Genomic DNA, 22,419 nt, shown 5'->3' on the forward strand with positions numbered 1-22,419 from the left:
GACTCTTAACTTTTATAAAGAATATCTCTTTGGGTTTCAGACTTTAGTCTTTGCAACTTTAGGGATCTTAATCTATTCACGAACAGCTTGTAACACTCCAAAGAGAAAGTAAAACTTGAAATCGCATCATATGACCCCTTTAAGATGAATACATAACATCAATTGCTCAAAGATGAATCTAAAAGAGTGAGAGACGCATACCCAACAGCAGAGAGAGACACAGCAGCATGTGGGAGATTTGGATGCAGAGCTCCAGGGACTCACAAACACTGTGTGGGGTTTTCTGGTAACAGAATCCCCAGTGACTATAATGCCACTTCGCTTATATATCTAGACCAGGACAAATAAATCTTCAAATCTGGTCGTAAAAACATAAAAGACCTTTTGGTTTGTTATTTGTACCCTTGGGTCACCCCTGGCCAGAGAAGGGAAAGCATTCTCACAGACCCTGAGGGAGACACACCCCTCATCAGCAGAACAGAATTCTCAAAATATAAGTGACTGCTGTGAAATTGAAACCATTTTACCAATCGCACAGAGACCTTTACAATGATACGAAACATGAAGTGGTAAAACAACAGATTCACAAGATACATCATCTGTGGTATATATATATATATTCTTAGTGAACTTTCAGGTTTGGGGGGAGAAGAGTAAGAAGGGAGAGGGAGAGTGGAGAAGGGGGTCATAAATGAGCAATGAGGGAAGTTTGGGCAAGGTGGTGTCATTTACTCTCTTTGGAGATCTATCTTCTAGATGAGTTTTATTGTTTTGTTGCATGGTTTTGTGGAATTCCTTAAGTTTGGTTTCATGGGGAGCTCATTTCGGGATACATCACTTCCTGATTATGGTTTCAAAAATGAACAACTGCAAGAATCACTGAGATCTGCTGTTTGTTGAGAAACCAACTTCTCCAAAATCCTTTTTGTTATTGACTGATCACTGATTCCTATTTCCTTTTTTTGTTTTGTTTTTATCAGGACATTGAGGATATTGTCACTATGACGGAGAGTAGTGAATTGCTAAGACACTCACATCTGGTTAAGTACTTTTACAGTACTTTTTTTGTCAGCCTTATCTGGCCAAACTTTATTTCTGATGAAAATAAATCATAGATATTATGACTGATTTTGATGTTCAATGTTCAAACCTGGGGTGCGTTTCTCAAAAGCAACTATATGGTTGCATGTTCCGTCATTACCAACAGAGTTCAGTGGAACTCGTGACCATAGCTAACAATGATTTTGGGAAATGCACCCCACATCCTGAAACATCTACCTCAAGTTTTGAGTCAGCTGCACAATTTTACCATTAGATGTCAGTAAAGCCACACTGAAGTTCACAACACAATAAACATCAATGCATTTGTGTGCTGTAGCCTTTTCTGGTTAGTATTAGTATTACAAATCCGTCGACAGGTGTTCAGTGGTCTCTTTATTCTGTGAATTAAGCTGACTATGAGCTTTTTTAGTACTTGGCTTGTGTCTGGCTTTTACTGGAAGTCACTGGAAAAAGTGACACAGTTAGCCCTGGCCTTAACAGCATAATTTATTTACATGCATACATTTATGCATTCTTTGTTATCCAGCACCTCTAGCATGTGTTTGTGGAGATGTTTTACAGTTCCTGCAAACTTTTGTTTATTGTCCATTATGGTCTATACGTCTCAGTGTAATGGCATGTGTGTTTCTGCAGGGCCAGATTCTTTGAGATCGATGCCGCCCTTAGGTAAATGGTTGCCTAGGAGATGAACAGGTGCTTTCCATCTTATAGTCCTGAGAGGAAAGCAGGATGACAAATGTTCTCTTCCGTTCTCACATCACCCTGGAAACACCGGAACACACTCGACCGGACATCCAGCTCAGCACGCTTGGATTCTATCAGCGAAGATTCAATTCATACATGTGTAACCAGTGCTGGGTAGATTACTTACAAATTGTAGTCCGTTACTGATTCCAAATTGCATGACAATACTGATTTTGATTATTTTTGACCCAATGCATTTTAGTGTACTTGCACAGTTAGCCCTGGTCTTAACCGCAAAATTTATTTACATACATTTATGTATTCTCTGTTATCCAGCACCTCTAGCATGTGTTTGTGGAGATGTTTTACAGTTCCTGCAAACTCTTGTTTATTGTCCATTATGGTCTATACGTCTCAGTGTAATGGCATGTGTGTTTCTGCAGGGCCAGATTCTTTGAGATCGATGCCGCCCTTAGGTAAATGGTTGCCTAGGAGATGGACAGGTGCTTTCCATCTTATAGTCCTGAGAGGAAAGCAGGATGACAAATGTTCTCTTCCGTTCTCACATCACCCTGGAAACACCGGAACACACTCGACCGGACATCCAGCTCAGCACGCTTGGATTCTATCAGTGAAGATTCAATTCATATGTAACCAGTGCTGGGTAGATTACTTACAAATTGTAGTCCGTTACTGATTCCAAATTGCATGACAATACTGATTTTGATTATTTTTGACCCAATGCATTTTAGTGTACTTGAAAGACAAAAGCCTTCCAAAGACAACGTAATACATGGTTTAATGATAATTAATGTGTTCATCAGTAGTTGATGATTTTAAAAGGAACATTTAAAAGATGAAAAAGAAGAATTAGGAAGAATCAATAAATTCGGAATAATTTATTGCTATTTTGTTAATAATATAATCATGCAATCCACAAAAAAAAAGTATCTGTATTTGGATTACAAGTATTTAAAATGTAATATAATCTAATTAATCTTAATTTTTGGAATCTGATTACGTAATCTAGATTACATGTAATCCCAGTACTGCGTATAACCTACTGCACACTAGAAGTACTTCACTGGTGATGGGGAAAGTATAGCTAATGTATCGTAAGACAGTATGGAAGTGTTGGCTGGATGTGCATAACTACATATTTTCAAAACAGTCTAATCATGTTTTCTTAAGGGCAATTATCTTAGGACTCAAGGGGTTTCAAACTTTCTAAGCAAAATATTATGATCCCCTTACATGTGACCTCCCTTCCTAAAACATAACATAGTATCTATAAATGTTCATGTATTGAGTTATAAAGACATGTTTCCAGAATTACTAGATTCAAGTAGAAAACAAATGATTAAAACATTATCTGGAAATATTTAAAGAGGAATTATTCTTTATATTTGTAAACAATAGAAACAAAAACTCCACCAAATGCTGAAGTAGACAAGTTTATTTATGTAATAATAATGATGGTGTTCATATCAATGGGTAGTAATAAATATGATGTCATAATAATATTGATGATAACTTTAATGTCAGAATAACAAATAGAGTTTTCATCTGAGGCTTGTAGCGATAGCAGAAGAGAAAGAAAACACAAACTGATACGGTCACAGATCTGGAGGGCTTCAGAGAGACACATTTATCTTTCAATATTTCACCTTTAAACCCTTTTTTAAAGATATTTTATCATTTGAATGCTTACAAAAATGAGAAAGAGATAGATTTTTAAAAATCCTTACAAATAAACCTTATCCTTTTAGAACAAAATACAAGATTTTGCTGGGTAGAAGGGTAGAGGAGACGGGGCAGATATTTACAGCACAGCAGAGATAGAAAAACAACCGTTTACCACGGTAAAACCAGACAGATGCTCTCTCTCGCATTCATTTCTTACACACACAGTTATTCACTTTCCTCCTTCACCCTGGGTGAAAACTTTTCAAACATATAGACGCATGAGGTGCAGTGATGTCTGATGTAAATATGAGTGTAGATGCTTCAGAATCATGATAGATGAAAAGTATGTGATCTTACCTGTTTAAGCAGAACCGGATGAATCTCTGTTTTTCATGTTGACTTTGAAGGGGAATCTGTGAAATTCTGCGGAATCAATTGAAATATGGTATAATGTGCAAATTTTTTAATAAACAAACATAAACGAGATGGAGATGTATAGAACTTTATGAATGAGTGATTAGGGTTATTAATTAAAACTAAAACCATAAAAACATTTTCAGTACTTGAAATGAAATATACTAAATGTAAAACATAAAAAAGTTACTAAAACAATATAAAATTAACAAAAACACAATAAAATTACAAAAACTTTAAAAGAAAAAAGAAGGTATAAGAAAGTGTATAAAAATAAAAACGAATCCAAAATATTGATCAAACTATAAAACTAGCTACTGAAATGGCTAAACTGTTGATCTTAAGTGAGATTTAAAAAAAGGATGTTTGCAAAACCCTGGGGATTTACCAGGGAACTGCAATGAAAAGCTAATCGTTATTTAAATCATACAAATTAAAATTAAAGGAAAATTAGAACAAATAAATATTTTGAAAATGAAAACAATAAAATGAACCACTTACTAAAGGAAATATTTCATTTGTTTACCTGCATGTCATGTGACCATTAACAAACATCAGAGAACTATGAACATGTGAATGTGTTGTTAAATTATTGAAATATTAACTTATAAAAAGACATCAAGGGGTTTGACTGACAAAAAAAAAAAAGTTTTGGAAACCCTGATGTAAACTGATTAATAATCAGTAAATGTAAACCTTTTACTGTGTATCATCACACTTGGATAAATCCAATAATGTGATTTCACTTTGCATAAAGCGCCTTTACTTATGTTCTGCTTGCTATTCAGGTTTTGCAGAAATTTAGACTTGAATTACTTATAAAGACTTATAAAGACATTTCTCTAAAGATTTGGTTGGACAAATAAAACTGCTGAATAAAACACTAAATCACGTCTTAATTAAACTCTAAACATGCCAAGGGTTTCTGTAGGGCGTTTAGAGCTGCAAATATAAGAAGCTTAATACTAAAACAATAGTAGTCAAACTGAAAGAATTAATGTCTTAGAGTTAAAGCTGAATAATAAAGCAAGATTTGATTATGATTGGATTAAAAAAGAATAAAATACACATAACACATTCAGAAACACACAGACACACAACCCCCGCTCTCAACCCCATCAGCATGATAATAAATATGTCACGTATGTACAAATACAACTACTGTTATACTCTGAACATATATCAATGCATTCTTGAAAACATGTGGATAGGGAAAATGTGCTTTAAAAATTCAAGCTGTTTCCCCAAATAACATTTTCTGTTCGTTACATCCCATCCCTCCCACCTGCAGTTGTATCAAACCACAGAAATACTTCATACAGCTGACAAAATTTACCAAAGAACAGGTTAACAGTCACTGTTTGTGTAAAACATTGTTTAAAGGAAGCATTTAATGTAGGCGTAGATAAACATGTGGATATATTTGTCATATAGCACTATGATAATTCAATGAATAATACTTTACTTTTTCATCTATCTCTCTTTTTTTTCCTAAGTTAAATACTAGATGCATCCGCGGTGTGGTTCATTTTGGCTGGAGGTTTGTCCCCTGGTTTAAAAGTAAACATTGTAATCTCACGCTTCAGTCAAGTGAGTTTCATAGACTAGAAGTCACTGATCAATTTTTCTCTCGGCACATGATCTGAACGGTGGGAGTGTTTGTTCGGGTGAAGCGTTACTTTGTATTTATGTGTAAATGTCAAGCCATTTTTTGCATAAATTTTTGCATAATATTATGAATAATTCACATAGATGATCATTCTGCCTGTGTTTCATAAATATGACGCTGTAATGGTAAAAAGGGAATGTGTGCATAAGTATAATTGACTGAGAGACATTAAAATAAATGCAAAAATGCCATAAAATGAATTTGAATTAAAGGCAAAATGAATTTCATTATGAGTTAAATTTACTACATTACTGTCCAAAAGTTTGGAATCTAAGGTGATTTTGAAAGAAGTCTCTTCTGCTCACAAAAGCAGATTATTTATTTGATTAAGAATACAGTAAAAACAGTAAAAATGTTAAATATGATTACACTTAAAAAATTTTTTTTCTATTTTAATATATTGTATTCTGTAATTCATTTCTGTGATCAAAGCTGAATTTTCAGCATCATTACTCCAGTCTTCAGTATCACATGATCCTTCAGAAATCATTCTAATATGCTGATTTGCTGCTCAAGAAACATTTCTGATTATTATCAATGTTGAAAACAGTTGTGCTGCTTCATATTTTTGTGGAAACCGTGATACATTTTACTTTTCAGGATTCTTTGATGAACAAAAGTTGAAAAGAACAGAATTGATTTGAAATGGAAATCTTTTGTAACATTCTAAATATCTGTACTGTCACTTTTGTTTAATTTAATGCATCCTTGGTGAGTAAAGATGTTCATTTCTTTATTAAAAAACAAAACAGTCTAAAATGTAATAACTTTTCACAGTATTATTGTTTTCAGTTTTCAATATTATCTGTAGTTTTGATCAGATAAATCCAGATTTGGTAAGCAGATGAGACTTATTTAATAAACATGAACAAATCTTAATTATGCCTTAATTATTCATATCTTCTGAATGGTAGATCACATGGTAAACGGTCTTAGGTGTCATTCACACACAACGCGTTTTTCCCAATTCAATGCGCTACTTTTCTATTGTTTTTCTATGTAAACATGCACTAGACGGACGAGTATGGCCGTTGCGCTTGCGTCATTTGCAGCATCTTGCATGAGCGATTTGAGATTTGAGTGTTTTTGAGAAGCCATGTGAAGTTTCAACTTTTACGCGCAGCGCCGCTCATCCATGTCAGTTCCAAAACAATGGACCAATCAGAAAACCCCGGAGGTGGGGCAAGCGTTGCTTAGAGAAGCAAGTTGGCATGGCAACGGTTTTATTCGACTGCGACTTGATGGAGGAGGCATTTTTTAAAGGCACTGTCTCGTGTTTTTAGACGCAAAGCCACGTTCTGTGTGAACAGCCCCTCAGTCTTAATTAAACAAGAGCAACAGAATGAATATCAATGTAAACTGTCCATAAAATCATTCTTATATAAATTATAAATCTTAATTAGAAATTTTGCTTCGCCCCTTCTGAACCAACACCCTCACCGCGCACTCTACCGCTGGACAACATTGATCAGTAGTTGACATCTTTAGTTTAAGAGTCCTAACCAGGAACACCACAGGAAGTTGGTCAGCAGCGTGGCCAATCAGCTGAGTTATGACATCAGCCACAGGAAGTGAATGAGCGGCTCCGCCCACATAGGATGAACTGTATCCTGTAAACGGTCTGGCGACATCTCTCCACAGGAAGCGGGTGAATGGATGACCAATGAGGATGTGAGCTGAAGCACATGACGCAGGAAGTGTGGCGAGAGTGATATCCTTTCTGGGAAGTGTTGCAAAGCAACCAATCACAGCACGCACAATGACTCCACCCACAGGAAACACATTAGTCATGCAGCCTTCGGCTTGTTTTGGCTCCTCCCCTGTCATATATCACCTCTGATTGGTGAATGATGTTGTGGGCGGGGCCGTAGCGTGAGGATCCCTGCACAGTCATATCAGCGTCAGTTTACTGTCGTCTCTGAGATGCACACACGTCTCTGCTCCATCCATGAACGTTAACAAATAGAAAAATAAAATGTTTCTGAATGTGTCCATCTGTTTGTATTCTTGTCCTTTATGTTCTCCGCTGGCACTTTTCTTCATTCTCCTCTGGTTACTCTAGATTTCCTTTTCTCATGATGGTCCTTGCTTTCCTGAAGTGCTCAGTACAGTTTTTTTTTTTCTTCTGCTGTATTTACTGAAAAAGCAAAAGCAGATAAGAATTTATTCAATGAAGCTTGTTGGCTTCAGATGATATCATTTCAGTTTAAGGATGAAATCTACAGCAGCCCCCACATCTCTCATGTCAACCCATATGACTTGTACACTATATTATAAGTCTTATAAGTTGTATGATGATTTACGTGGGGAACAGACCCAAATTAAAGTTACTGACTGTAACAAATACATTAGATCATGCATGGCAAAACATCCATTTTTAAATATTAGTGTGAGCATGATTGAAGTTTATCAGTCTGTTCCTCACATAAAGATATCATACATTGCAAAATAAATAAATAAATTAACAAACAAATAAATAAATGGATGAAAGAATGAAATTAAACAATAGATCAATTTAAAAATACAAAAAAGTTAAAAATAAACAAAAATAATGTAAGTGTTTTGTCTTGTTTTTCATTTAAATTTAGTGAGGTTTATGAACAAGAAACACTGCTTTTCATGTACATTTAACTCGTTTTAAGGACGTTTAAACATTTTTACTAGAAAACGGGACAGAATTGAAAAGATTCTTTAAAAATTCTTGTGTTCAAAAAATACAAAATTACAGAATACAAGAATGGCAGAAGGGTGAATCAACTTTTCCTTAAATCATAAAATATTAAAGCAACTGTAATTTATTTTCAAGAATGACAGCAGAGGCACATTTTGTAAGCACAACATTTCTTAAACATCATTGCAATGTGTCTAAATACGTTTTGGAGCTGCTGTATTTTATATACATATAAGGGAAGAGACCTCAGCTCATGTAAGTTCTTTATTTTATGTAGACATATTCATGAATTATAATGAACTTGTATATATAAACATCAAATATTTTCATATGCAAAAAGACCATGTCATATACAGTGTTGAATATATCAAACAAAAGTACTTTTGACAAAACTCTCAGACAAAAACAAATGAAAATAAATTACATAGAGTTTAAAGAATAAAACATTTCAGACACAAAATCCATTATACAAGTGTATTGAAACGCGTATAGATAGTCATATTATATTTATGAAGTATATATACATGTATTTACAAACTTTTTTGCTTTTTGTCCTTTTGTTTTTTTCCAACTGTAAGTGTCTTTAATTTATTTATTTATTTTTTTTTTGCTTAAACAGCAGGTAAACATGCTGGTCTGAATGAGTCTAGACCTGAAGACTTCATAGACGTGAGTAATAAGCATATCAGTCCTTGTGCTGATATGTCGACTTTATAAGCTGCAGAATAATTATGTAACCCCTCATGTACTTAATAATATAATAAAACAATAAGCAAATACATGTCATATGTATAGTTTTCCGTCTGCTGGTTCTTTGTACATTAACATGAGTCGAAACAGTGGAAATAAAACAACAAATCAAATCTTTCACATCCACAGGCTCTTTCTGGTTGAACATCAGCAGCAGCAGCAGCCTTAACAGGTCAAAGCAGAATAAAAGTGCAGGAGATACAGAGAGGAAAACACAGAGCAGCTGTCTGCTGAAGACTTACATATACTGCAATTCAGTGCAAAAACATGTTTTATACTGGAGTGTAAACCATTCTTTTACACTTTGATGCAATTTCCCTTCAGAGAATATACAATTTTTACACAACGAAAAAAGACAAGAGCTCGGTCATTAAAACAAAGTCATGAATGTGACAGTGACTTTAAGAGACGCAAAAATTTAAAGCAGATCTGGGGGAAAAAAAGGAGAAGAGGAACCAAATGTCCTTAAAGATTCTGCTGATATGTTTGGGTGTAAACATTGTTAACTTGTACTACACTTATTTTAATCATAAAGGCCCTTTTGCATGAGTCACATCACTCAAAGTTAGGTTTCAACGTACACCTTAAGGATAAAGCCCTAATTATGTGAATCAAATGACATTTTACAGCGTATGGGAGCTGAATTCAATCCAAAGCATCATAACATGAGCCCAGGGATGTGATCTTGAGAGTTTCTATCTTAATTAACACATGTCACACGACTTAAGGTCTCTATCCATGTTTTGCATTTGAATCAATGAGGTAGAGACTGAACTGATTCACATGAAACTCTCAGCAGACAGCTTCTCTCCATTCCTGTCTCTTTAGGTTTCTTTATACTTTCCTATGATTCCTTATGCCTCACTGTGTCTCAGTATGTTTATTAAGGCAAGACACTACAGGTGAACAGAGTAAAAATTTGGGATAATATATCACCCATACATACAGTACATTAAGACAACTGTATTGTATTATAGGCTTTCAGAAATGTTTCGTTTAAATACACAAATGAGGCATTTTCTAATTAAATATGCACTAATTTGCAAAAATTGCAAAGAATAAATCTGAACACTGGATAAAAACAGGTTTATTTTTTTTGCTTGATTTTGTAGACATATTAGAGTTAAAGGTTTTTACAGAAGGGATTTTTGATATCTCTTTTTATCACTCTATAAATCAGAATTTTCATCATGTTTTAGGAATAAAATGTAATATATATCAGTGCAAATGATATATGAACAAACCCCTCTATAAAAATCTTCAGAATATAGATAGGAATAAAACCGTAAAATTTGGTGTTCGCGAGTGCTGCTAAAGTGGAGAAACAAACTCATTTTGAAAATGGCATTTATGTATTATAATTGAAATCTACAGACGCAAATAGATAAAGTGCAATAATAAAATCAAGCGAATGATGCATGAACAAACCCCTCTATAAATACCTTCAGAATATAGCGAGGAATAAAACTGCTAAGTTTGGTGTATGTAGGTAAAACTGAAGAAAGAGAGAGAGAGAGAGAGAGAGAGAGAGAATTTTGAAAACAGATTTAAAGATATATATTGTAATTGAAATCTACAGCTGCAAATAAAATCATGTAATAAAATAAACACTTAAATATGTATTTTGGATGTTTTCTTTCCCCTAGTCTGGAAACAAAATAGACCAAAATCTCAAAACTGAACAGTGGTCTCATAGTGCCTTGCCTTAAATGTAACCGTTTTTTGTGTTCCCCTACATCTCTGTATGTCCACTTAAACTCTCCGTGTCTCCTTACACATTTTCTTAAGCGTAATAATTTATATTTTTTCAGTTTCTCTGTGAATCTCCTTAAATCTCCCCATGTCACCTTATCATTATTATTATTTTTTAATTTCTCTGTATATCTCCTTAAATCTCCCCATGTCACCTTATCATTATTATTTTTAAATTTCTTTGCACATCTCTTTAAATCCCACCAAGTTTCCTTGTATTTTCATGAATCTAATTATATGTCCTTCCTTTGAAAATCATATTGCTCCCAAAGTCTCTGTGTTAACTTGTAAAATTACTTTATGCAATATTTCCATATATGAAATGATGGTTTAATCCTTTATATGTCAATGTACAAGCACTCACACATCCATTCAGCATTAGTTAGCATGAGTTAAACCTGTCCACTGTGTACAGAGGTAAATCTGTAAGTGCAAACGTGAGAGGGCCGAACACATGACGAGTCCTCTCATTTCGGAAACAACATGCATAGAAACCCTTCAAATAAAACCCCAGCAACTAAACAAGAACAGCTTATTTATACAGCAAACACACAGTTTCAGACCACAGAGAATAGAGTATGCTGGCAATATCTGGTGAAGTATATATATATATATATATATATACACACATATCTGAACGTCTGGCTGGGGTGGTTTTGGATTCAGAGCAAAGTTGAAGAGAGTCCTGAGATATTTTTGTCTCATGTCTGAATTCACACTAGCAGCTTATATACATAAAATGATCAATAATGAAAAACAATCATCTAAAGGACCAAATAATAGTTCACTTTCTTCCCATTTTAAAATGCTTTTTGAAACACTGTCCCTGCATTTGCAGACAAAACACAAATGCGAAAAAAAATGTAAAAAAATGTCTAAAATCAAAAAATCAAAAAATCTGACATCAACTCCACATTTATGAGCTGCTCTTCTGATTTTCCCATTGATTTCCACAACGTCCACTTGAGAGAATGATGTCGGGATGAGGTCACTGGGTGACCTGGAAGCATTTTAGTTTGAAATCACACTCCGTGTAGCAGAACGAGTCTAGTGGTTTTGTGTGTTAGTTTGCGTAATCAGTGGTTTAGTCTCTCTAGTAGGGCGTGAAGCGGCTGTAGCCTCCTCTGTACAGGCTCGCCTGCAACATCAAAGATGACAGAGCACCAATCAGAGTCAAGCTGGTGGTCACGGCAACGACGGAATTCCTGCTTCTCAAATTTCCTTCCTTTAGAATTCTGCCATTGATATAAAGGAATAGTTCACTCCTAAAAGTAAGTTTGTTTGTAGAAAAGTTTTTTTTTCCTCTCAGTAGAACAGATTTGGAGAAATATATCGTTACATCACTCACCAATGGATCCTCTGTAATAAATGGGTGCCGCCAGAATGAGACTCCAAACAGCTGATAAAAAACATCACACTAATCCACAAAAGTCCATCTCCTGTTGCCTCTCACATCAAAACCCACCCACATATTTGTTTAGAGCGGTTTTGGCCTGTTTTGGTTTGTAAACAGAGCTTGATCTGTGCATATTTCTCTCCTGATTCAGACAAGGTGACCTTTTCACTGGGAAAGCAATATTATGGATAGAGGACTATTTTAGCCAGTTTGAAGTTAAAACATCTTAATGATGGACTTATTTGTTACAAACATGCAGCTTTTCTATTCACAAGACATTAACTGATGGACTGGAGTGGTGTGGATTACTTGTGGATTATTGTGATGTTTTTGTGATCAGCTGTTTGGACTTTCATTCTCACGGCACCCATTCACTGCAAATGATCGATTGGTGAGCAAGTGATGTAATACTACATTTCTCCAAATTTGTTTTCTTGAAGTAACAAACTCATCCAACATCTTACATGGCCTGAGGGCGAGAAAATGTTCAGCAAATTTTCATTTTTGGGTGAACTATTCCTTTACCGGTGTGTGTGTGTGTGTGTTCACTAATGCTGATGAACTCTGAGAACTGATTTAGAAAACTTATCAAAACTTAAGTTTAATAATGGTGAGATCAAGGGGTCGTGCTGCCCATGAAGGGATCTGCATTCTTTTTTTGGTATCTCATTACAGAGTCACTATCTAGCAATTTTAGAAGCGTTCCATCCGCATGCATTGTGCAGAAATGGCATCGGCTGACTTTGAAAGCGTTATAGACCTCAAACTACGATGCATCAAATGAATTCCAATGGTGTTCAAAGGCATGTACAATTATTCTCTTTAAGGTTTAGTGTGCAGAAATCTGGCAGGCGTGGGAGTGAGTGATGGTCTTCGAACACACCCCACGATACCGGACCATACGCGTAATTTACTCCAGAAAGCCGAGACCTTCAAAGGATAATTCTCCCTAATTTATGGGGGAACCCGCTCGCTGGTCTGGGTGGAAGCCTTCTGCAATTTCATGACGCTGGGAAAACCAGCAAAGAGATTTTAATGCAACCTCAGAGGAACTAATTATTAAAGGAATTTTAAAAGCGAAAAGCTCTCCCATCTCGCGCCGTCGCGTTAATCAGTTATGATGAAAGAGCCGAAAACCAAAGTGCTCTTTCTCTGACAGATGAGGGATCATTTGATTGCTCTGTAAATCAGTTCTCAGGTTCTTCTGCATCAGTTCTCAAACATACACACACACACACACACACATAAATAAATGGACAAGTTGGGTCTGTTCCAAAACCTAGTGAGCTCCCTAACTAGACAGCATTGTAAGACATCATAGAGGCACTTCAAAAGGAACTCAAAGCCTTCTAAGAGACCTTTATTTGGCCAAACTGTAATGCAGCATCAGATGTACACTGCAAAAAGTTATTTTCTTCCTCAGTATTGTTTTTCTTATTTTCTAGTATGAATATCTAAACTCTCAGGTTCTTCTGCATCAGTTCTCAAACATACACACACACACACACATAAATAAATGGACAAGTTGGGTCTGTTCCAAAACCTAGTGAGCTCCCTAACTAGACAGCATTGTAAGACATCATAGAGGCGCTTCAAAAGGAACTCAAAGCCTTCTAAGAGACCTTTATTTGGCCAAACTGTAATGCAGCATCAGATGTACACTGCAAAAAGTTATTTTCTTCCTCAGTATTGTTTTTCTTATTTTCTAGTATGAATATCTAAACATTACTGAATCATGATCAGTGGTATTTTAGCATTTTTTTATATTTAATACAGTATTTATTGAATTAGAATTAATTTTTATATTTAAAAAAATATTTTGTTGATGTCATTTTATTAGTTTTTAAATAATTGTAATTAGCTTTTTGTTGTTATTTTTTTATTTTAGTTAGTTGCCAATTCTTTAAGTTTTTACCTTATTTCAATTGATTTCTCATACAAATTATTTTATTTTTATATTACCCTTTTATTTTAAATATCTTGATTTAATTGTGGCAAAACAAGACAAAATACTAAGGAAGAAAATTAAGTTTTTGCAATGCATCAATCGTCTGCAATCCCAGAATGCACTGCAACAAAACATCTATCCAAAATTGTGTAAGAAAATAATATTATAATGTAATATAATTGAATTTATAAATAAATAAATAAATGAAAAAGGTCAGTCTGATTAAAAATGGATTATTAACACTTTTCAAAATGTTGTATCAAGTTATAAGTAGTTCAACTTTGAAAAATGGTGCTCTCTCTAGCAGTTGTCAATGAAAGAACAGTCTCTTTGTAAGCAGTAGACAGGCGGCTCACTATGTTTTGGAACGGAGCCACTGACGGGGGCTTCTCGGCTCTGTGATGGGGCCATTTTTCTCACTGTTGATGAAGAAACAAGGAAGGAAATTTGCAGGGAAGCAGGATTTAAAGAAAAGCGTACAGGCACAGTCTTAATTAAGTAAATGAAGAGAGTCTCAAACAAAGCGTCTTAATTAATGAAAGCTTTTAGCTAGCAGCTGCACCGGGGAACTGTTTACTACTGCTTCTTTTTTCTTTCTTATTTCGTTTTAATGTGTTTTGCTGACGTCCTTGTCGTTGAGAAATTGCATGCATGCTGGAGTGCCAAACAAGAGTCTTTTTTTTTCTCTTTCTGATAGAGAGAGGTGGTTGGAAATAAACCATCCTCTGTCGTCTCCTTCCTTTAGTCGAGTCTGTCCCACGGCACACTGCTGCATGCGTTACATGCTCGTTAATTTAGGGGAAATAGAGAGCAAACGACGCAGTGGAGAAGAGACGAGCTCTCCTCACTCTGACGGCCCATTAGTGCCTTCATCTTTGATGTTAGCTGCAAACGCTAGCTAAAAACAAACATTAACCGACTGACTTCGTCTCGTCAGGGAGCGTGTCATGGAAACACGACTCCCAGAAACACACCTGGCACATATATGGTGGACAAAAAAGGTGGGAAACAGTTCTTAATACAATTCTGACAAAGTGCACAATACATTTGCGTGCTGTTTCCGACTCTTCTGGGTTTATAACAGCGGTTTATCTTACCATGGTCCCCACGCTGTAGGTGGCTGCCGGGGCGATGGTGTGGTGATATGGGTCAGTAGTTGCATAGACTCTCCCATAACTGCAGAAACATCAATCAAGAGATGCTTTAACACCTGTAAACGCTCATTCACAACATGAAACAGCATTTACAACCTATTTTACTTCTGTAATGTGACTCAAATATCTAATGTGAGGCAAATATCGAAATTAAAATACACTATACGCACCAAAACTATTCTCACCAGCTTCGAAACTTCACCAAAATTTGCAGACTTGGTGTGAATACTATACTAAAACAAAATAAATACTAATTAAAGTAAATAGAAATACCAAATTATCATGACCCGCATCACAAATGCAATGCACTGGGTGCGCTACTGAGCAAGCTTACTATGTCAGAAAAGCCATAGATATGGGGCTTGTTATGTGCAAACATTTGATGCAAACATCAAAATGTCCGTTTTGTTTAAACCAGGTGCTATTTTAACCCTTAAATGCATACCTCGGGTCTTTAGCAACCCGGGACATCATTCTCTACCCTCTCCCTCCTTCATTTTTTAAAGTTAGACATCAACTTTCTTAGTATTCCTCAATCTATTCATTTTAAACAATATAAGAAAAAAAAAATAGTAAAATATAAAAGAATGCCTGTTTTCTGATTAATTTTTTGTAAAAAGTGTATAGGGTCGCTAGAGACCCGAGGTATGTAAATGTGTAAGTATTTTTTTCTGCGCAACTATATTTACATACTGACGTGACGTTTCACTAATAATTACAGCAGGCATAAAACAAACAAATATCATCAGCAAAAATTTAACTGGTTTGAATGGCAACATGCTTTATTTTTTTTTCTTCTGTAATTGTTCTTAAAATATCAAGAGAGTTTTGTTGCTATTGCAGCAGTTAGAGATCCATCTGTGCTGGATATATAGGTCCGGCTCGCTAAAGACCCGAATATGTAATAATGATTGGCGAAACCTTCATGCATTTAAGGGTTAAAAGTGTTTTGAGATCAAAACTTAGTATTGTGCATGAAAATAAGTGTTTATTAATCAATAATCTGCCCCTGTAATCAAAATTGGTGTATAAAAGAATAAAGGTTGCTGGTTCTTTACTGCCACTATTTCAGCTGGAAACTGCAGTGAATTGTATGTATAGGTACATTTTTGGACTTGTGTTTTTGTCCAGTGAGTAAGGATGGAATTTTGGGGGCTTTCTACAGAAAGAAACTACATCAAAACTTTCAGACTTCAGATGTGAACGGGTTCATAGGGAGTCAAATTTTGTTTGCTTTTAGCATTCTCTTTTAAATCTGCCGAAGAAAAACTTTCTGTCGAACGGCCCTCATAACGTGTTTTTATTTTTCTAAGAAACAATTTCAGGTAATCGACAAGAAAAGAGAAGACTGAAGAAAAATTAAGCATGAGCGCAACAGAATGACTGAATAGAGATAATGGGCGAGGGAAAGAAAGGTGAAAGAGGCAAACGAGGTGACGCAGGCTTCGTGTCGCTGGTTTGGAACTAATCCTCCACAGGAAGGACAACACGTGTCATTTCCTTTCATTTATATATTGCACATATTCCACTCTCTTCTGCTTCTTCTCCACATACAGCTTGCAAATGAAGGTCTGCAGAGAGCAGATAAGAAAACACAAGCCCTCGGCTGCGGGCAACAACTCCAGCAAACGAACGGAGGGCGAGAGAGAAAAGGCCAGCTTTACCGTAAGAGATATATACGCTTTAATGTCTGTGTGTATGAAACTGGACGGTAATTGTGCTGACTCAGTCTGGATTGGCAAGAAACCTGCTTTGAAAGCATAACGCTGACTTCGGCACAGCGCAAAACATCATTTCATTAATCTGTGTAATCAGTATTATTGTTTTGTGTTCCAGTAAAAATAGCTAAACATCCTTTAGAACAACATAAATTTCCTTGCGAAGCAAAACCACGTATTGTGACTTGGTTTCAGTGACGGGTCTTGAATTAAGTTTATTTCTCTTCCTCATTAGCAAATTGCTGCTTCACTCAAACTTCCTATACAGACTCTGGCTTTATTTTATTTTCTCCTCATGTGAAATAAATTAGATGGAAATTTGTAGAGAAATAAGCTTAAGCACTAAAATTACTAAAACTGATATAAATGTAAATTAAAGCTAAGAAGAAATATTTAAAAAGCAACAAAACAATAGAAATGACAAAAACACATAAAAACTGAAAAAAAAGCTAATTACATTAATAAACTAATAAATTCTCATTAATAAATTCTCAAAATATTAATATAGTAGTCAACATTTGAAATGGATCTAAAAAGTTAATCAAAGTTGTCCTAAGACAAGAATGCATTTTGGTTTTAGGTTTTAGGACAACTTTGATTAACTTTGTTTTGTTGACTAGTGCAGTGGTTCCCAACCCTGGTCCTGGAGGCACCCCAACACTGCACATTTTGCATGTCTGCTTTCTCTGACACACCAATTTCAGGTCTTGGAGTCTCTACTAATGAGCTGATGACCTGAATCAGGTGTGTTTGATTAAGGAGACATGCAAAATGTGCAGTGTTGGGGTACCTCAAGGACCAGGGTTAGGAACCACTGGACTAGTGTACATAACTATATTAACATAATACTGTTTTCAGGTCAGTTTAAATAGAAAAACAAAAATATTGAAATTATAAAACGTACCACTGCTATGGAGAATGAGCAGTGACATTAAAAAAGAAAAGAAAAAAAGATTAATTTAATAATTAAAAACAATATATTACATTTAACCGTTTAATGCTGTTAATTATATTTAAAAAAGTAATCCATTAAAAAGCAATAAATTTTTGTAATAAATGGTTATACACTAAAAATCAATAAAACAAAAATGGAAATAAATACAAACTGATGCTAAACAGAAAAAAACAACAACTGAAATCATAAAGAGATCTTGTTTATCTGAAAAACTTAAAATGCATGCCAAAATAAATGTTTTTGTTGTTATGCAACACTGCATGTGTGAATGAACTCGTACCTGTCGCTGTACGCTGTAGCCGTTGCAGGCTGAGTGTATCTGTACGCCGCATATCCACCCTGAAAACACAAAAATGACAAAAAGATCAACACAAAACAAAGAACAAAACTATCATTTATCTATCACACCCCAACTGATTTACAACACATACCTACTACGAAATACTGCATCATTTGATGTATGCATTTCTAAGGCCTCTAAACGAGCAACATGATCAAAATGTTGCCATTAAACCTGTTGCACACAATCCACTCCATGCCTTCTGTCGTCTGATTGATAGTTTAGACTTTTTTAGCAAGTAAAAGGCCTTTTAGTATAATTATACAAATGTAGGCTACATCTTCAGCTTGTGCTTCACGTGTCTCTTTTGAGGAACATTTATTATCTCTCAATTACCATTGTATTGTATTGCATTATATGTTTCGAAACTGCAGAGCTTTGATCATAAAGCATTTAAATATCATCTTACTAAGACATATTATTGGAGATATAGATTGACGACTGATGTTTATATCATTTTATGTAAGTAGGCCTATCTGTTATACTGTTATAAAGATCTCATTGACTTACAAGCTATCAGAATTCCATCTCACTTTTTGTCCACTTAAATACCAGCATCAGCACTAAATTGCACATTTTTGCTCAGTTTACATCTCTGAATAAAACTGAGCTGCTGTTTCCGCCATATTCTCACCATCTCATACTATAATACCCAACAATAAACACATATGCACAATTTTTTCGTTAATGTTTTGTGTAAAGGTTTAATAAACTGTTCCATTTTTAAAAATGAGACTTTTCTATTATTTCATACGTTAGACTGTACAGCAGCCTAGTATCTGTATAGCATCCTCAGAAGTGTGCGTATGATGCCTTCAGATGTCATCTTTATAGGTTTCGAAACACTTCTCTCTTGGTTCTTGTTGGTTTCTCCACAAAACGGTAGATTTGTCGCTTGTATCATAATCAGCAGAGACTCTGAGGTGGAGTCGAGCTCATTTGTCTGTAGGCAGATCGCTAATAACACACATTAATCAGAGCGTCAGAACGAGAACAGCCGCTGTTTTACATTCTCCGGCCTGACAAACACAGAACGCCATGAGCGACCGCGACGCGCCACCGGGGGGCGCTGCAACACGCGATAACGCTGCTGATTTATATTTGAGATGCTGAGTGTGGAAGGCTTACATTGATAATGTGTGCCGCATTTAAATCGGGCACGGAAAGTTTATTGAGTAGCGAATTTGAGACAGTCAGCACAGAAAGGCTTGTGCGTTACTGAAACGAGCACAAGGAGCGTCTCCAACGCTACGGGAAGAGCTGGATTTCCCATCACTCGGAAAACAATTTGAATCGGAAGAAGTTTGGGAGTGAAAGTGAAATGAAATCAGGTTAGAGGTTGAGCGGGGGATCGCGAGGTCATGTGACCCCTCCCCTGGGGACAGGAAGTGAGGAGGGGCAGGCGTGGTGAACTTCCTGCGGGACCGCGCTGATTGGAGCCCCCGCCTGCGAACACACGGGGTAATAAATCAGACTGTCAGCACCTCCGGCCCAATACACAGAACATGCCTTTATCAGGACACCGAGAGCCCCGTCGCTAAATATAACAGACCACACCGCTGAAGACGAGAGAACAGACAATGAGAGGAGAGAGAGAGAACATGATAGGGGAAGAATGAGAAGAGACGAGGAGAGAAGACCAGAAGAGAAGAGAAATTAAGGAAAGAAAAAAAGAATAAATATAGAAAATAAAAGATACAAGTAATAGAAGTGAAACTTAAAGAGAAACAAAACAGAAAAAAGGGAAAAGAAAAGAGAGAAAAGCAAAGAAGAAAATTAAAGAGGAGAGAAGATGATGAAAATAAAATAAAAGATAGAAAAGGAACAAAAAAAGAATAACATGAGAAAAGGAAAGAGGAGAGAAGATGATAAGTGAAAAAAGAAAAGGGAGAAATCAGAAAAGAAAAGAGAAAAAAATAAAAGAAACAAAAGATTAGAAGAGAAAAAAAACAAGTGAAATCAAAAAATAAAATAAAATAAAAAGGAAGCAATGCAGAAAGAATAAGGAGGTACAATGAAAAGAAAAAATAATTGAAAATGGAAAAGAAAAAAGAAAAGTGAAAAAAAGAAGAAGTAATGTAACCATTTCTAAGACACTAGCATCCAAACATATCAGTATATTCCACACATACTCTCATTTGAATAAAATCAATTCACAAAATAAAATGAAAAAATAGATAAAAAAATATGCAGCATTTCAAACTGAAAACAATTTTTAAAAAAGGTAAGGAGATGAACTGAGAGCAGAGAATGAGAGCGAAAGAGAGATGTGTGAATGTGTTTGTTCTCCTGCGGGTCACTGCGGGTCAGTGTGTCACTATCAGGGTGACACAGATGTGAGACATCTTACAGATATGTGTGTGTGTGTGTGTGTGTGTGTGTGTGTGTGTGTGGAAAAGAAAAAAGAAAAGTGAAAAAAAGAAGAAGTAATGTAACCATTTCTAAGACACTAGCATCCAAACATATCAGTATATTCCACACATACTCTCATTTGAATAAAATCAATTCACAAAATAAAATGAAAAAATAGATAAAAAAATATGCAGCATTTCAAACTGAAAACAATTTTTAAAAAAGGTAAGGAGATGAACTGAGAGCAGAGAATGAGAGCGAAAGAGAGATGTGTGAATGTGTTTGTTCTCCTGCGGGTCACTGCAGGTCAGTGTGTCACTATCAGGGTGACACAGATGTGAGACATCTTACAGATATGTGTGTGTGTGTGTGTGTGTGTGTGTGTGTGCGTGTGTGTGTGTGTGTGAACAGCAGCGCTGGCAGGAAGATGAATCCATTTATCTGAAGCCGCTTCACCTTATCAGTGACTCACTGCAGACCAACCACAAAACGCTCACTACTGAGGGTCCACAGCCACCAATCAACAAACTACAACACACACACACACACACTCTCTCGTGTCCCTTCTTCAATGAAAGCTGATCTTTTTCACCTGTTTTATCATCCATTTGAAACTTGATTTTTTTACCCATTTATTGGCCACAAAGAGTTAATTTTTCCACAATTTCCCCCTTATTTTTACCCACTTTATTGACACCAAATGTAACTTTGTCACAGTTTATTCTTATTTTTACCAACTTTATTGGCTAATAAATGTAATTTATTTGATCATTCATTTCTTATTTTAACTCATTTTATTGCCCACCAAATGTATGTTTTTCCACTGTTTTTTGCTCTTATTTTTAACAATTTTACTGGCCACCAAAAGTATATTTATCCTTATTTTTACCCATTTTATTGCCCACCAAATGTAACTTTTTCACAGTTGTTTCTTATTTATTTATTTTTTACCTATTTTATTGGTCACTAAATTTATTTTGTTCAACATTAAAAAATTTTTTTTACCCATTTTGTTGGCCACCAAAATATTTTTTTCACCTTTTTTCCTTCATATTTTCTCCCTTTTTGTTGGTCACCAAATTAATTTTTTTCCACTTTTTTTTCTTATTTTTACCCATTTCATTGGCTATAAAAAATATTTTTTAATTCTCTGCTCTCAGTTCACCTCCTAACCTCTTTTTTTTCCACAAACACTAACAGCACAAGCAGCACATGTACATAAACAACACTAAACTGGAGTTCAATTTGTTCTCTGTGAACTCTCGCCTCAGTATTTTACCAACATACAGTACTGCTGTTTAAACAAGTCAAGTTTTCTATTTCTATTCCTTTTGAACTGTTAAACAATTTCAGGCCTGTGGCACTGAACTAAGGTCACGGGTTTGATTCCCAGTGAATGCATGAACTGATAAGCGTATACCTTGAATGCAACGCAAGTCGCTTTGGATAAACACATCTGCCAAATGCAGGAGTGGTTTGAAAGCATGATTTTGTGTGTGCGTGCTGAAGCTGGAGGACATGGAGAGCGCTTTGCTCCTTTGCCAAACTCTGAGTTTGTGGAGACTGAAGGGAATCTAGAATTGGGTTGGCAGGTTTCTTGGCAAAAGCGAGGCATCGCTTAATCGACGCCAGAGGTCCTGGACTGGAATTACACTCCGCTCTCGTACCTCAAGAAACAAAGTTACTCACGTAGATCTCCGCGCCGTAGAATCCGTCCTGATACACCATCCTGTGAGACAGAGAAGAGAGCGTTTGATCATCACAGATATGAGCATCAAAACTGCTGCATCAGGAATAGTCACATGACTGTGAGAAATAAATGACTTTGCAGAGAGATGCACCTGAAAAACGACACGTCCAAGTAAGCT

General features: G+C 35.7%; 1 protein-coding gene across 2 annotated transcripts in view; it reads right to left on the reverse strand.

Annotated features, from left to right (window-relative positions):
- Positions 1 to 11,598: 11,598 nt before the first annotated feature.
- Positions 11,599 to 22,419, reverse strand: part of LOC107719784 (RNA binding protein fox-1 homolog 3-like) — a 202,955-nt gene continuing 192,134 nt past the window's right edge. For both annotated transcript variants that reach the window (XM_016527298.1, XM_016527299.1), the window contains 4 exons: positions 22,241 to 22,280; positions 18,140 to 18,198; positions 15,130 to 15,208; positions 11,599 to 11,826 (listed from right to left, as the gene is read on the reverse strand). In XM_016527298.1, coding sequence (XP_016382784.1) covers positions 11,782 to 11,826; positions 15,130 to 15,208; positions 18,140 to 18,198; positions 22,241 to 22,280 — 223 coding nt within the window. In that variant the 3' untranslated portion in view covers positions 11,599 to 11,781. The remainder of the gene's footprint in view (positions 11,827 to 15,129; positions 15,209 to 18,139; positions 18,199 to 22,240; positions 22,281 to 22,419) is intronic.

Source organism: Sinocyclocheilus rhinocerous, unplaced genomic scaffold (assembly GCF_001515625.1).
Source record: "Sinocyclocheilus rhinocerous isolate Xijiao unplaced genomic scaffold, SAMN03320098_v1.1 scaffold301, whole genome shotgun sequence".
In the NCBI taxonomy this organism is placed as follows: Eukaryota; Metazoa; Chordata; class Actinopteri; order Cypriniformes; family Cyprinidae; genus Sinocyclocheilus; species Sinocyclocheilus rhinocerous.